Here is a 15,986-nt window from a genome sequence, read left to right on the forward strand (position 1 = left end):
AAACAGTGCAGAGACGGCCAGCCTGTGTTGTCCTCTCATTCTGTATAAGATATAGATATGAACAAAGATATATATTTTCTCACTGATCACCTCTTTTTGGTGTCATGCCTTTGGTTATTTATACTTCATTTGCTACTTATTGCATCCATCAGTGCCAAAATACTCGACGCCTGCACTCCTTGCACACCTGCCACAGACCCGCTTGGCAGAGAGCAGCAAGTCCTATAGGAGACTGAAAGGCAGCGGCTCAAGCAAACAGGAAAAAACTGGTTTTGTTGGGAGATGTAAATCAGCTGTCAAAACCCCGCACTCAGCTCCCTTCCCTCTTACCTGAAGCCAACAATTGGACACTCTTTGCAGATGTTGCACTTGGCCTGATGTTTTGCTGTTTCAGCAGCTGCAACTCTGTGTAGAACTGGTAGCCACACCATAGACTGGGGCTCTAACCGCATCCAATCTATAAATTGCTTTACAGTGATTTCTGGTTTATTGTGGTTCTGGTGTGGTTCTGGTGAGCAAACAAACAAAAATAATTAATAAACCCCACAAACATATTTTAATTGGAATTCAATTCCCCAAAGCAACTCCTGTGCCACCTTTTTCCAAGCCAGGTTAATGTAAAACCAGCTATGGAAAAACAACAAGTGAAGTTGGTCATAGGAGTAAACAACTGGGACAGAGGAATCAGAAGGTAATAAAGAAGGAACAGTCATAATAAACCCATTTTTGAACCAAAAGGACTTGAGAAACAAGCAACACTAAGGGGAAGAATGTTTTGTATTCCCGACACACCAAAAATATGTTTGTTTTTTTGACAGATGGGTACCAGATCACTAGAAGTCCGGACTGCCTGCATATACAAAAAACACATTAATTGTATTCTGAGCCCATGGTACTCTTCCAAGTTAGCATGTCAGATAAACAAACAAGCAAGTATATAAATATTAAAAAAAGGAAAACAAATGTGCCACTGTAAAGGCAAACACTGAGAATACAGTACAGTTAAAATAGTAAGATGATTGTTTTAGGAACTGAATAAACATGTTTCCATATTCTCAGTTGCAATCAGCAGAGAAGCCTGGCTAAAAACCAATTATATTAAACATATTTTGAAGCAGTAAGAACAGAGGTTGCTATTCTGAGTCCCTGGCAATTACACAGAGCACAACTTAAAGTTATTTTTGAACAGGACGATATGACCACCAGTATTTTTAAGCTCCTCACAATCCATGCAGGTCTTTGCTGGTCAGGAAGCAGCAAAGAAGGAAGGACTAAGCACGAAGGCGCTTTCCCCACGAGCAGAATACGTGTTTCCCCAAGGCAGCCCCCGAGATGGCTCTGGCAGCGGCGCTCCTGGAGAGCAGCGCGCGGCTGCGACGCGGGCTCTGGCAGCACCCCTGGCACGTGCAGAACCCCTTGTTGGGCTGCCTCTCCCGCGCAGGAGAGGGGCACATCCTCCAGGCATATTACCATCCTTCCTCTGGGGCCCCAAGGCTGCCCCTAACAGCTGAGGAATTCACTTCAGCCTGACTTCAACCACTGGAGGCCAGCCATAGATATGTCAAGCACTATCTCCTACTGTCTGAAGGAGCAATGTTAAAACCTCAGGGAGAATCTTATTTGGTTAATTTGGTCAACCAATTTCCATATCAATCTAGCAAATGTACTCATGTTTGGAACAAACCTTCTCTCAATTCTAATCATTTCAAAACCCAGAAATGAATCTAATAGTCCTGGAAAAAAAGCTGACAACTGCATTTTTCACAGCACTGTAAAGAAACATAGATGTGTCTATAAAAGAATGGTGAAAGAAAAACGTTCTGGAAGTTTTTATCTGTTGGATATAATACAGTCACAAATATTGTTCAAAGTCAGGAGTTTTGCATGTGGCATAGTGATTTTTAATACATATATAGGTGCTGACAGCACTCAAAGCAGTCATTGCCTTAGAAACAATACACTTAAAGAGTCTAGTTATCACTACGAAACAGGCAAAGTCCTCACGCATCCTTGACAAGTTCTGCGTTTGGTTCTGTTCCATGAAAATATCCCGTTTTTCTTCCCATCTTCTTTAAAAACATAGACGCTCCTTGCAGCCTCATTAACCCCCTGCATGCAGTTTGGAGCTGAACAGCAGGCACACGACCATTTTATTCTATGCTCTTGTCTGCTGTATAAAGACTTAGGATACATAAATGACTATGCTTGAAATTTTGTACATCTGTAAGCTCTTTCATGAGAAAAATAATGCTAAATAATTTCCTGATGTGCGGGGTCAAAAATTAGCATCAACATCATTTTCTTGTTCTGTTGAGAACATGCCTTGTTGCAGCAGGGAGAAGTATGTTGTTCTCACAATATCAGCTTGCTTTGAAAAGTGCAGGGCTGGATAATTGGCTGCTACAAAAAAAAGTTTTAACAGCATTTGGAGATGCCAATATTGTTATAACACAAGGATTTATAAATTCTTCCTGCGAGCAAGTAATTTGTTTGATCTTCTGCTGAACAATTAATCATCCTTTACAGATGCATTTTGACAATAACTTCCCACATGTACTTGCTTGCAAACTTCTGTTCAAAAACTCATTGGATATTTTTAAATTCCTCTCTCCTTTTTGCATCATTCAACAGTAAGTTCCAGGTCTTCAGGAAGAGATTTTTCCACGGGAAGGTTTTTACCCTCTTACCTGTTGGAAGCAGCTCCGCACGCTGGGTTCAATATTACTGCCACCAAAGGCTGCCACCTCTCCCAGCTGCCGGGGGATCTGGATGGCATCGTGAAGCAGCAGGCCCAGCTGCCTCTGATCACACATTTCCGTGGGGCCGGCCACTTCCTTGAAGAGATCTGCAACCCAGAGAGAGGTGAGAGCTCCATTTGTGCCATCTACTCTCCTCTTAGGCACTGATCCTGCAGCTGGAATTTTGTAATTTTTGTAGCCCAGACAGACTTACAGATGGCCAACTGTCCCGTCTACAGTAGTTCTATTTATCTTGATTATTCTGCCTACTTTTTCTTAATGAGTAAACAAATCAAGAGTGCCAGGCCATATAAATTAAACTCTATGGCATCTTACAGCATCTGCTAACAAAATTATACCGTAATAGTAACCCATGTACTTCCTGATTTACTTAGGAGCAGCTATGTGACAAAATAAGAGAAACATCAGAAAATATGAATAGCTTTTTGTTTAAATCCAACATTATTTAATCTCCTCCTTAATACTTATTAGTTTTTTTTTCTTTGCTATCACTGAGAAAGAAAAAAAAATGGTATTTCAGCAACGCCAAAAGTCTAAGCCATCCTTGGATTGATTTGGGACAGAATCACACATGCTCTGACTGAGACTAGAAACAGCACGAATTGGCCACAGCCTAAAACAAGAACAGCAGCCAGTGAAATAACTCACACTTAACAATAGTCACATTTGCTTCCTCGATAATCACATCCACCTCCAGGTACTTTACTTTCCCTGATTCCCTTTTCCAAGGTGCATCTCAAGCTCCGTAGCGTAAGTGGAAGTACTGGGATGATTGCGACAAAAGAAAAAATTGAGGCCAGAAGGATCAAGAAAAATGTTCCAGATCCAGATATTTTCTGGGAAGTACAGTAGTTTTGCAAGGGGGCCATTGGATGGCAAAACACTCGATTCATCTGAAAATCACCAAATGTATGGGCTGTCAAGTGGTTTGAGGGCGTCTGCACTGATTACTGGGTACGGATGACAGATCCTGACATCCTCACAAACCTGACATCCTGATCCTCACAATTTTTATTTCTCCTTTCTTTGCAGCATTACTTGAATGCTTCTGCCTAAATGGTGAGCTGTATAAAAACTAGCAAGGGGGTCATTTAAAATGTTATTACATCTTTGCAGTTGATACGTTCGGAAGTATGGCATGAAATGTGTATGTCAAATGTATGTACCTCAGGTGCATATATATTGCCTTTCCAGGGTTTTGGAACTCATGGCTCTGAAGCAGCTCATCCTCCTTCAAATAGCACTCCAAGAGTTAAAAGAGGCTTAGGAGAAAACTGCAGGTGGTTGTATCAAGAAGTAGATCCAAGAGGCGAGACCCCAAGATTTTAACATTTGTAAGATAAGAAAGCTTACAAAAGCAGTAAGCAGAAACAGAGGAGAAGTACTGCAGAAGTATCATAAGATGCTCCTGTGGCTCTATCCACTTACAAGCCATGGTATATTCATTAGTATGAACTAATAGGACTGACTGCAGTACAGGAAGTATTTCATAAGTTCTGACTTCACTAAAAAAGTATGTAAACAGGAAAAACACAAAGAAAGAAATGTGTTAAAATTTTTGGCTACATGTTTTTATAGAAAACCAAATCTGTCCTTGATTTAATCATGAGCAAATCCTTGATTTAATCATGATCTCTATATAGTTCTATGCATTCATATTTAGTCACAAGGTTAATCTCTCCTGAAAATATCCTCATGGTTGGTATAAACTACAAAAGAAACAGAAGTGAATGCTTTGTATTCTTTCCAATTAGCTTTTTCATTTTGCTTTTGCACTCAGTGGTTGGCTTCAATTAAAGCTCGCAGCAGTCTTAAAAGGAAGAAAAACAAAATCTGCTTGTACAATTCCCCTGCTTTTCACCTCTGCTACTGGAACAGCCACTATTAGAAATAAATAAAACTTTATAACTCAGTCTGACTGTCCTTCTGATTGAGGAACAGACAAGCTCTGTTCAGAAATATCTAAGAGAAACTTTTTTTATGACACTCTGTAAATTATTTTGTCCTTCATTCGGAGTAACTGGCAAGCTTTGTCAGTGTGCTTCAAGAAAGATGGGTCAGACCTTTTCCTTTGCAACGGTGACTGAGGCCAAGGAAAGGATTTTCATAAAATGAAAGTCCAGCTGACCAAACTAAATTCTCACTTTTTTTTTTCTTGCCTAGTTAAACAGAAGCTACAGCATCTCCAGCACTTAGTGGCGAGGGAAAAAACACTGACAAAAGTATTTTGCACACTTCAAACTGCAAACTTATTTTGGCATTTCTAAATCCTGGCTGTTTTTTTCCACCGCATTTGGAGCAGTTTCCCAGTAACTTAGTGCCAGATTTTAAGAACCGATGGGTAAAAGCTGCCTTGCCCAGAGCTGCCTCTGTTTGCATCTGCCTACAGTGGAAATGGGCTCTGGGAGAAGAACTATTCTCTGATGACTTCAGCTGCACCCCAGCAAGGGAGGCACCTGGCAGCAGCTCCAGAACAGGCTGCCCAGAGAGGCTGTGGAGTCTCCTTCTCTGGAGATCTTCCAAACTCGCCTGGATGCCACCCTGTGCCACGTGCTCTGGGTGTCCCTGCTGGAGCAGGGGCGTTGGATTAGTTGAACCCTAGAGGTCCCTTCCAACCTCAACCACTCTGTGAGTCTGTGATGCCGTGGGGCGCCCGCCGCCGCGGCCACGCAGCAGCCACCAGCCGTGCCAGGAGCCACGGCCTGAGCACTCGCACAAGCAGAGGACACGTTCACGTGCACACGCCGTGTGGGGGCTTACACATGTATGCGTGCATGGGGCAAGTCTGCATTTATGTAACGTTGAACTGCATCCAGGGACTCTGTCGAAAGGATGACACTGGAAGCAAGACAGGCTTATTCAGACTTGAGCCGTAGGGGAAAAGAAATCGATCAGAAAAGAAACTAAAAGATCAGTTAATCTAAAATTAAACACAGCCACACTAATGTTTGAGATGAGAGTCAGTGAGGCTCAAACTATTGCGCAGCCAAACAACCTGAAAAAATGCAGCTATCGGTTGGTATGCAAGATACTGCAAAGTGCAGAAAAGTTAAGCCCAGTTTCCACCAAAATAGTAGAAAAAATATCCACTGCACACACATTTTGTCTCTTTTGCTGAGGTTGCTGAGCCATCAAACCACAAACGTAGCATTGTCAAACCTGAAGCATCCAAGCAGCTGCAAGGAATTTAGGGATAAAGATGCCCTAATTACGCTGAATATGGATTTAATTAGAAATATACAAAAGAGAAAATGTGTCACCATTTGTTCATATGCATGCTGTACAAACAGGATGCACAGATTTTCAAGTAGCACAATGTTATTTCCAAATGGTTTGAAGATTTGCAATATGTACCAAAGAATAATTTTGATACATAAGGAAAAAAAAATAAAAAAAAAATAAACGCACACTGCTATTGAACTGGCTCTTTCATAGTAGAGATTTTTCAAGTAGCCCTTCTTATTCACCTCAAATTGTATACCTTTTAATCATTAAATGATATTAAATGATATGACCCAATGCCTACAGAATAAATAAAACATTTCATGAATGTTTTCTCTGTTTCAATTGCTGTTCCATCTGGGTTTCATGTCGAAAATGAGCTTAAGATAAGAGCAAAACACACACAAATGTACTCCCAGATGTTACACTGTGACAGCAATGTGGCTTTTTTCTACCTCTAAAAGTGAGGAAAGATAAAAGTCATCTTGTCGCTCAATAAGTTTGTACCTGTGAGACAGCATTTGTCCCCTGAATGAACGACCAGGGCTAAAATCTGCTCTGAATAATTGTACATGCAAACTTAATTTTTTTATCAGTGCAAATGCCTACTTATATGGTTGAAATTTATTTTCCAAGAACATTCGTGACACTAAAATTGAGTGGTTAAAAATGTTCCTTTTTTTCTGTGACATTCAGAAGTCCTGCAATAGCATGTGAAGAACTGCTGGTAGAAAGAGCAAAGAACAGTGAGCAGAGTTTCTTTATTGTGTTCTGAGTATTTCAGAATTAGAGTAGATTGCTAAAGCAAGTAGTATGTTTTGTCATGCACATTCTCTCTTTGTTTTTTAGCTTTTTTGTTTAATTTTTTAGGTATTTTTCCCATACCTATGCCAGCAAACGCAGCAGTGCACGAGGCCCTGGGGCAGCCAGCAGCACGTTGCTGCTGGAGGGGAACGCGGCACGCTCGGAGCAGAGGCTGCTCATTCCTGCTCCCAAAACAGCCAGCAACAATCTGAGAGCAAGTTAGGGCCCAGGTTCACCTGCAGCAGTGAGCTCACGAGCGGCCCCCCGTTCTGGGGGCTAATGGGAGTTTAATAACACGGATGCAGCCAGACCAGCTCATCAGCCTCGCCGGCCAAAAAGCAGCTTTGGACTATTTACTCTGCTGGCAGAGAGGTAGCTGGGTCTTGGGCAATAGTTTTGTTTGCAGGTCCATCCTTATTCAATTTTATTCATGTATCCTGGCATGTGCTTGAAGCTAAGCACATCCTTAAATGTTTTCTAGAACAGGCATTCTTTAATGAGGCTTTAATGATTTTTTTAAAATTAAAGATTCATTCTCATGTCAACCCTGAGGCCTAGTATCTGAGAGATTTCCCCAAAAGGGTAGGAGAGAAAGAGGGAGATCACCTGTATTGGCATTAGTCACATTATCATACTATCACCATTTTCCTTTGCCATGGATGACACATAATTGACATGAATATTTTCCAGACAGGACATAAATCCTGACATAAGCATGATAAAAGTTTTACCACAAATTTTGCTATGATGTGTATTAATATTATATGTAATAATTATATAAAATAAACGTTTTATAAAGTATTTTCTTACTTACATCTGTACTTCTCTTCCAGGAGGCCCTTAGAAAGAGACATCAAGCCAATTTTGAGTGACTGCACTCGAATTTTTCCAGTTCGGCCACTGAAGTGACAAAGAGCAGACGATTTAATACACTTTAATGTTATTACATTCCAACTCAAATCTATTCTAAATGCTAAATCACTGGTGAATTCTGCTTCAACTATACTTCAAATCTCAAACCAAATTAACTCTGCAAATCACGTCAAGAATGCTTTTTTCAAAAAAGCTCAACTCACCTAGTACATGTTTACATGTCAAAACAATTTACATTACTCCAAAAGGTTGAGATTTAGCCCTGTAAAACCCATAGCAAGACCTAATAATTTGATTTACACACAAAGGAGTAAACAGCAAGAAAGCCTCTTTCTCAGTGTGAAATAAAGGCTGCAAAATAAACTGAATTTTCACACCACAGGAATTCAGTCTTTTTGTTCACTATATTTTTTCCCTCTGTGTTTGAAGTGCTGTGATGCACATGTGCAGCAGGATGCAAACTGCCAAGCACACGCAGTAATCAGAAGCTGTGGAGTTGTTCTTTCCAAGCAGCATGCCTTCAGGCTCCCGCTGCCCAAAATGAAACAAAAAATCCTAAATAAAAATAATATATAAAAAAACCTAAGAAACTTGAAATCACATAAGTGGGTTCTGAAGCATGTGATTTTAAGCCTGCAAGGAAAACATTATTCAAACAGATACTAGAACAATAAAAGCAGGATACATGGAAAAGGATAATATTAAAGTTCAAAAGCTCAGCACAAGAAATGGATTCATAAATGATCTGATTATTTCTGCCCTCAAAGGCTGAAAAATACCACGTGATTTGTCTTCAGACTAGACATGGCAAACAGAACACAGAAAACGGTAGTTAAACTCTACACAACTGTACAGAAACTCCCACACTAAAAGGTTAGCGAGGTTCTTCACCAGCAAATAAAATAATACTAGACCTAATAACATCCAAACATTAGTTCCCTTTTGTCAGGCACAGTGATACATCCTTCAGCGACTTCTGGAGTGGTTATCAGGCATTTCTTTCTGTCCTCCTCATTCAACATATGGTCTGCTGTCTAACTTACTCCACAAATGCTATGCTGAATACAAAATTATTAATTTACTCACAGGTTCTCAGTAAATTAGTCAAGTGCCTTACAAATATTAACGCCTTTTTTTTCCACAACCATCACCTAATCTTGTGAGACTAGGTAGTATTATCTTCTCTATTCCACAAGTTGGAAAGAAGTACAGAGAAATCATTGCCAAATTAATCAAAAGTGTCCATTAGTTTAACTGCCTACTTTGAAAATCAGGAGCCAATTTTCCAGAACGTTATAAAAGTGCCAACTATTTTATACATTCAAGCTTAGTTTCAAATTACCTCTCTCAATCACAGACATGACATCATTCTGGCATATCCTGACTCGTAAATGGTTCATTTTCCAACCTTGATAAAGTTCTTTTACCATCCTTCTCTGCCCAGAGTTGTCTAGGTTTTAACTTTGTATTAAAATAAAAAACAAAGCAGAACATCCTTTTGGGTTTAAGTCGGGATTGACTACAATATTTGCTTAGTAAAGGTGAAACTCAGGATAACTTAGCAGCTAAAAGTCAGGACGCATATGTAAAGGCTTCAAACTCCTCCTGATTTGAGCAGGTTATTACAGTGATTGTGAAAAACTCTCTCAGCACAAAAAGTATTCCCTCATTAAATTATAAACCAGAGTTCAAAAGTGTGCAATATGACATTTTTCTAAAGTGCAATGTATTTCTCCCTAGCCTTTTTCTTGGAAACAGCTAACTATTATGGCTGAAGTTACATGTACATTTAGAAAAAAAAAATCTATAGGTAGATTTTATGGCATCGAAATTTCCAATGCAGTGATTTAGATTAATCCAGTTTACAGAATCACAAAAGGTGTCTCTGAATGGCAGTTCAACCATCTAGCTGTGCTGTGTGCACAAACACATAAAATCAAGTCCTTACAGTGGCAAGTATCAGGCGACTCATTAAAGCTTCAACTCATACAAAATGCAGGGTCAAGTATTTAGAATTAAGTGCCAGCCAGCACACTATTAAGATACACTACTCAGTGACAGAAGTGTGCTTATCATCATAAAGTCAATTCATAAGACTATTTTAAGAGCTCAGATATTATTCACTCTGATCTTGATAAAGAGGAGACATTAATTAGTGTAGAGCAAAGTTGCTGGTTTATGATACAGTGAGAGACAATATAAAAATGCAACATTATTGGCCTCTGACCTATTTGCAAGGAAAAAAAAAGTCAAAATAACTATAGCTGCTTGGTAGAAGCACTTTTCATATTCTCTACAGTGCAGATATATTTCAGACTCTCTCTTTTTCCCCCCATGATTTACTGTTGCATTTCTTCTCCTTTGCCAAACTAAAAGATTTTGAGATGGGGGGGGAGGAGGAGGAGGGAAGAGGGAGGCAAAGAGGGGAATTAAAAAATAATCATGTTTCTCTAAATGATTTTCTAGGTGTTTCTGCTGTTTGTGTATGTATCAGCCTGTATGCCCAAGTATCCCACCATCCCTCGTTAAGAAGAAAAATGTTAAGGTGCCTCTCATTTGCAGGCATAACGGACAGGAGGACAGGCTGAGGGCCACACACCGCAGAGAGCACCAGCTTAGTGGGGATCGTTAATCCAGGACCTGTGGCCAAGGAGAGCTCACGGACAAGGGATCGGGTTGTACCAAGCTGCACAGGCAGAGAAGCTGCAGTGGGAGTTGAGCACATTCAACTTTGCTGAATACTCTGGACTCTGTCCTGGCAGACAGCAACCATTCAGCTGCTTCAGACACAGGGAACCCAAACACAGGGATTCCCAGACGCAGGGAAACAGAGAACTGCTTTATACAATAACTGATGACTGCTACTGCTTTTTATTTACTTGACCGAGAAAAGAGGGTGAGCAAGAGATGGCCATAACATCAGGAGAGAGTGGGAGAGGACTTTTATCCTGTATCTTGTTATAGGAGATACTAGAACTAAATGATGCAGGAAGAAAGCTTTTCCAGCACCAGCTAATACGGGCAACAGGCCTGGTTAAGCCCTGGAACATGATGTATTGCCACCACGTCTTATGAGTTCCCTTTCTGATCCTATAGCAACCGAGCTCCAAACAAATGAAATACACCCATAATCCCAACCTCACTGAGACACAAAACAAGGGCTGGGAGGAGCTCTTGGAAATCACATAACTTGCTTTAGCCCTGGCCAGCCACAGCAACGTCTCATCTGCAGAACAGCTTGTTAAATACTAAAACTACCTTTTCTGTTTCTGCTCAAAATCCTAAGAAATTAATGCAAAGTTACAATTATCTGAAGACGCATCTTCCCATAAAAATGAATTTAGAAAACTTTCCAAAAACCTTCCATTGTCATGCAACCCTCATATACAAACTTTATTCCATTCTCCAATTTGAACCCTCACGCAAAATTTCTTGTGGCTTTTCAACAGCACTGAAAGGGAGCAAAACTTATTTGACTGTCAAACACAGTCAAAACATAGTCAAAACAGAGGCCCTTGACATCTACAAATTACAGCTACACTAATAAGGGTGCCATTATATATTAGGATATATTATATGAATATATATCAGGATATATATAGTTATCAATCCTGGTATGCAAGTATCCTGTAACACAATGATGGTATAGGCAGACATGATTTGTAAACATTTTATACAAGTACGTGAGCTATGTGACCACAAGAGAGGCAGGGAATGATGGACATAGCTGCAAATAGGATGCAAGTAACAAAAGCTGCCAGAGAGAGGATAAGATTAAGTACCAGAGACTGCAGATAAGAATAAACATGAGGGACGACTGGCAAGTAAGCAGATAAACTGCAGGAGCAGAGGAAACCCCTCGAAAGGAGGAGGGATGGCAACAGCTACCAGCAACGCAGTGAACGCAACTGGAGCGCATGCAGGAATTTAAGTCTCCCATCAGCTACCATAAGAACCTGGGCATGATATTCAGGCTGAACTAGCAGGTCTCCCCCATCCTTCTCGTTTCTCAGTTTCCATGAGCATGGATTTTGTGGAATGTAACATGCTGGTGAGGACTGGGATATTAACGCAACACGGTGTTAAGAGCTTGCCAGGTATTCTAATGAAAGAATAAATAAGAAGGTTGTGATCCTTCAGAAGAAGACTGGGCCTCAAAGAGTGATCACCAAGAAAAGCTTTGCTCCTGTGGGAAAGGCCAACATACATGGCATACCATAAGTATCCAACATGTCCTAGGCCTCTGCGCCAAAGAAAATAAAGGGAAAGTGCAACCAGCTTTAGAAGAATGCACTATCAAAGAGTATTCTAACACGACAAAATCAAGAACATTTTTAAAATGCAATTCTCCTATGAGATACAAGGAACCAGATACACACTGCAAGAGGTTATAAATAAATAAATAAACAAATGGGGAAAACAATGCAGATTTCTTTAATGGCTACTGGATAATTCCAACAGAAATAATGAGTCATCACCCACAATTAGTGCAGGTACTCTATACTACATATGACAGATTTTAAAATATGTTAAACAACTGATTTCAAGGCTTGCTAGGCTTTACTGCTTTTACTGCTAGTCCTGAAAGCTATTAATTCCATTTTAACATAAATGACTTTTGGAAGTTTTGGAAAATTTGCAATATAGTCCTTGGCAATAGCAACTGGCAATTAGTTTTGGATGATTCAAACACAGACCTGGCCAAATGATTTAATAGAACAACCATTTTCTCTTATAGTTCTCACCGTTTGCACTAAGTTCCATTAATTGTTTGTATTATCTGTATTAAAGATAATCCTCGGGGGCGGGGGGCAAGGGAAGAGAGAGAGAGAACTAACTATAAGCTTGGAAAATATTAATCAGGTAGACATTTCTGCCTGGGACAACCTTTAAGTCCTTGAGAAAGTAAAAGTCACTCAGTAAATTTAATCTGTTTCTCTCCTCTATTCAGCTTGAAGAATGAATCATTCTTGATGTGTCAGAAAATACGAGAGCCCAACAGACCTTGTTGTTGTCTAGTATTTCTAAAAATAAATTGGTTCTTTTTAGTGCCAAAGACATCTGTAGGTAAGTCTGAAGAGCTTCCTGCTTTGCCATCTATCTGTGAATTACTAACTAGATCTCAGGTTAACAGCATGCAACGAACAGATGCTTTTTGCAGGAAGTTTTATGATTTCAAACACTGTATATGTATAACACCAATGCAATAAACAATGGAAATGCCAAGAGACAAATTAGTTTGTTTCTAAAGGCCAATTAAAAAAAAAGTGCCTGTTCTTTCAGCTTTTTTTTTTTGCTTTTTTTTTTTGTGAGGTAGACTTGCAAGAGGAGCAAGAAAACATACTGCAAAAAGTCATTTCATTGCAAAAATCCTTCATCTTCCATTTTTCAAAGTTTGAAACAAGATTAAAGTCTTTCATCAGCTTGAGGAACTATCTCTTTCAACACTTTCAACATAATAATCAATAGGGAATAGCAACAACAGGAAATGTTCCTGAATGGCAGAGAGGTTTATTGCCCACTACCTGGCATTTTAAATATGGGCACACTAAACCACTTCTAACTGAAGTTGGGAAACAAGGGTAGGCAGAAGAAAAAATAATGGATGAGTGATCAATTTGGAAACCAAACTCCCTCCCCAAATAACAACCACTAAAATTCTCTGACACTATGAAGTCACTCATTCTATTTTATTCTGTTGTTATCCAACAACATCTAATTCAAACAAAACATTTGATTTACCAGAGTATTTGCTAGTGATGTGCTGTTTAATCATTCACAACACCGAGCTCTGGAAAATAAAGAGACTTGCTGAAAGAAGTCCCAGTCATTCTCCAATTTTACAGCAATAGTAAGAAGCCCAATTAACAGAAATGTTACTGTACTAAATACATATACTGGAATAACAAAGCACAGCAAGCAGTCACCACGTAAATGATAAATGGTCATGGGTATTCCCTTCTCTCCTTCCCTCTCCACCCCCAACATAAAAAACACAAAACAAAATAAAATCCCTACAAAGTACGGGCCTGTAATTCTGTAAAAATATCACTATGTAAGAATTTGGCACTGAGTGCACACAGTGACCAAAGGATGCACAGTTCAATACGTAACAGCTCTCTTTTGCAAAGGTGAGTAAAAGAACCTCCCTGATAACTCCTTCCATCCATTTTGGACATTAAGCATGCAGCTTAGAAGATATGATTTGATTTCTGTGCATATCTCTGAACTACAGCATATATTTAATTGACAGAGCAAAGCAATCACCTAACCTATAGCACTACCATGTCTTCAAGCAACTACAGAACAGTCTGAGCATTGTTAATCTGAAACGATCAAAATAAGGAGGTAGCTAGGAGATAGATTTCAGAGATTGAAGGAACTGATGGAAACAAGGGCTTTTTCCAAATTAGGAAAAAAATCACCCAGAAAGGGGAATCAGAATAGTGAACACAATTAATTATGAAAAATGAGTGACAAACTCGAGGAGGGAAAGCAGGGAAGATGCACTGACTGTAGGTCCACATTGGCTCACATAGTGTGGCAGGGTAGGGAGGTCAGAGCCGAACACGCAGCAAAGGAAAGGGCTGGGCAAAAGTGGAAGGGGCAGCTGGAGTGAAATTTGTCACGTTCTTCCAGATGTGGTGTTCTTGAGCAGAGGATGGTTACTTGGTTAAAGCCACGAGTCCCTGGTAAGGATCCCAAAGCACTCCTGAGGCAAACTCCCAAACCACCAGGGAAACACGGCTTTGCTCCTAGGACTAGTGCCGGTGGATCCGGTAGCACGAAGTGGGATGAGCTGGGAGTTGCAGGCGCTGAAGCAAGCGGGGCCAGGACATCGCCCAGGCTCCAGAATCACAGGAGGTTCAGTCCTGAGACCTAAGAACCACCACAGGGAGGATTCCACACAGGGACTTCAGCCAGGACTACAGCACACAAATAACTAAGTGGAAAGCAAACAGAGCTGTCCCTGCTTGTGGCAGGAAAGGAGCTGGTACAACTGGAACACATTCTAGGCAGTTTGGGACACTTACACTCAAAAAGAACTTAAGCAGCAAACATCAAACAAACATACTGTGTTCTCTAGAGAGCTATACATTTCCTGAAACTCTTGTATTTTCTTTGGTGGCAGGGTAAATCCTATGTACCATTTAGCACTGCAATATAGTTGAGCAGGACAGCATAAGAAACAGCTCATTTCATGCAACTGCACTTTCTTTACTGAGTCAAAATTATCAAGAGATATGATTTATCATTATACATTTATGGCTTATATTTATGAAAAAAAAGTTCCATCAAATTCTATTGCAAGCACTTTGTCCAGAAAGTAACTGAGAAAAAAATATACCACAGTCCTACAAGTCTGGCACTTTTCACATTTGCATTACTTACCTATCATATACATTGAGCAGCCAGTTAAGACACATGTCTACACAGAGGGGAACATTCACCAGATCTTTGTGTTTTTCTTCAAGTCCACTGTAGATGGTAGTGAGGCAGCTGATCACATCCTGGACCCCAATGAGCTGGTCATTTTGACTCAGCTTGTGCTGTTTAAATATTTCACTCGTTGTGTTCAGGTCCAACAGGTCCACTAACCAAAAGAAAAAAGAAAAAGAGAATGAACACAGGTGCTTGAGCATGGGACTTGTAATACTTGTTACCTGACTTCTCACTTTACAGTAGCAAACACTGAAGACAGATTATTAGCCAAGAACCAAGCAGTTTTCCTTTGGTGACATGGTAAAAAATTGCTCTCTGTTATAAGGAGTTAATAGCATTTTGACACTGTATATTTAAAAAATGAATAAGCAAGAAAAACACGGTGACACTGTCGAGCTAAGAACATTAAAAGAGCTGTTGAAGTTGCCTGCATAATTAGAGAATTGTCACTTCAGATGTACACACTGTGAGCCCACTCCATTTAGAGAATTCTCTGCATTTACCATAAAGCAGGATCACATCGAATGACTATCGTTTTTCATTAAATGTAATGCAAAGCAAACTTTTGGGTAACAACATTCTCTAAAATGAGGGAAGAAGATACTAAGCCCCAATTAACTGAAAAATAGTTGCTACATGAAGGCATAAAAGAAAATGTGGAGAGGAAGAGAGCGCAGAGAAAATGTTCAGGAAACTATTTCCAGAACACTAAAGGCTATACTTTCATGCAGAATATTTTGATTTTGCTTATCATGCTCGAGATGCAGGCTGAAAGTCTTCTCATGCATTTGTATGAGCGGTTTCTGATACCATGGATTTCTGATGGGTGTCAATGGTTTTGCCCCCCACACCATAAACAAATGTGACTGTAACTGTGAAAATATG

The 15,986-nt window shown here is 39.9% G+C and overlaps 1 protein-coding gene across 1 annotated transcript in view; it reads right to left on the bottom strand.

Moving 5' to 3' along the window:
- UTRN (utrophin) overlaps nucleotides 1-15,986 on the bottom strand; it is a 303,290-nt gene that overhangs the window by 37,612 nt on the left and 249,692 nt on the right. The window contains exons 60-63 of the mRNA XM_088537058.1: nucleotides 15,051-15,252; nucleotides 7,600-7,685; nucleotides 2,688-2,845; nucleotides 331-497 (exon numbers count right to left, since the gene is read on the bottom strand). Coding sequence (XP_088393184.1) covers nucleotides 331-497; nucleotides 2,688-2,845; nucleotides 7,600-7,685; nucleotides 15,051-15,252 — 613 coding nt within the window. The remainder of the gene's footprint in view (nucleotides 1-330; nucleotides 498-2,687; nucleotides 2,846-7,599; nucleotides 7,686-15,050; nucleotides 15,253-15,986) is intronic.

The sequence above is a fragment of the Tinamus guttatus genome, unplaced genomic scaffold (genome assembly GCF_059628265.1).
Source record: "Tinamus guttatus ecotype Peru unplaced genomic scaffold, ASM5962826v1 Tinamus_guttatus_pri_ptg000716l, whole genome shotgun sequence".
Lineage (NCBI taxonomy): Eukaryota > Metazoa > Chordata > Aves > Tinamiformes > Tinamidae > Tinamus > Tinamus guttatus.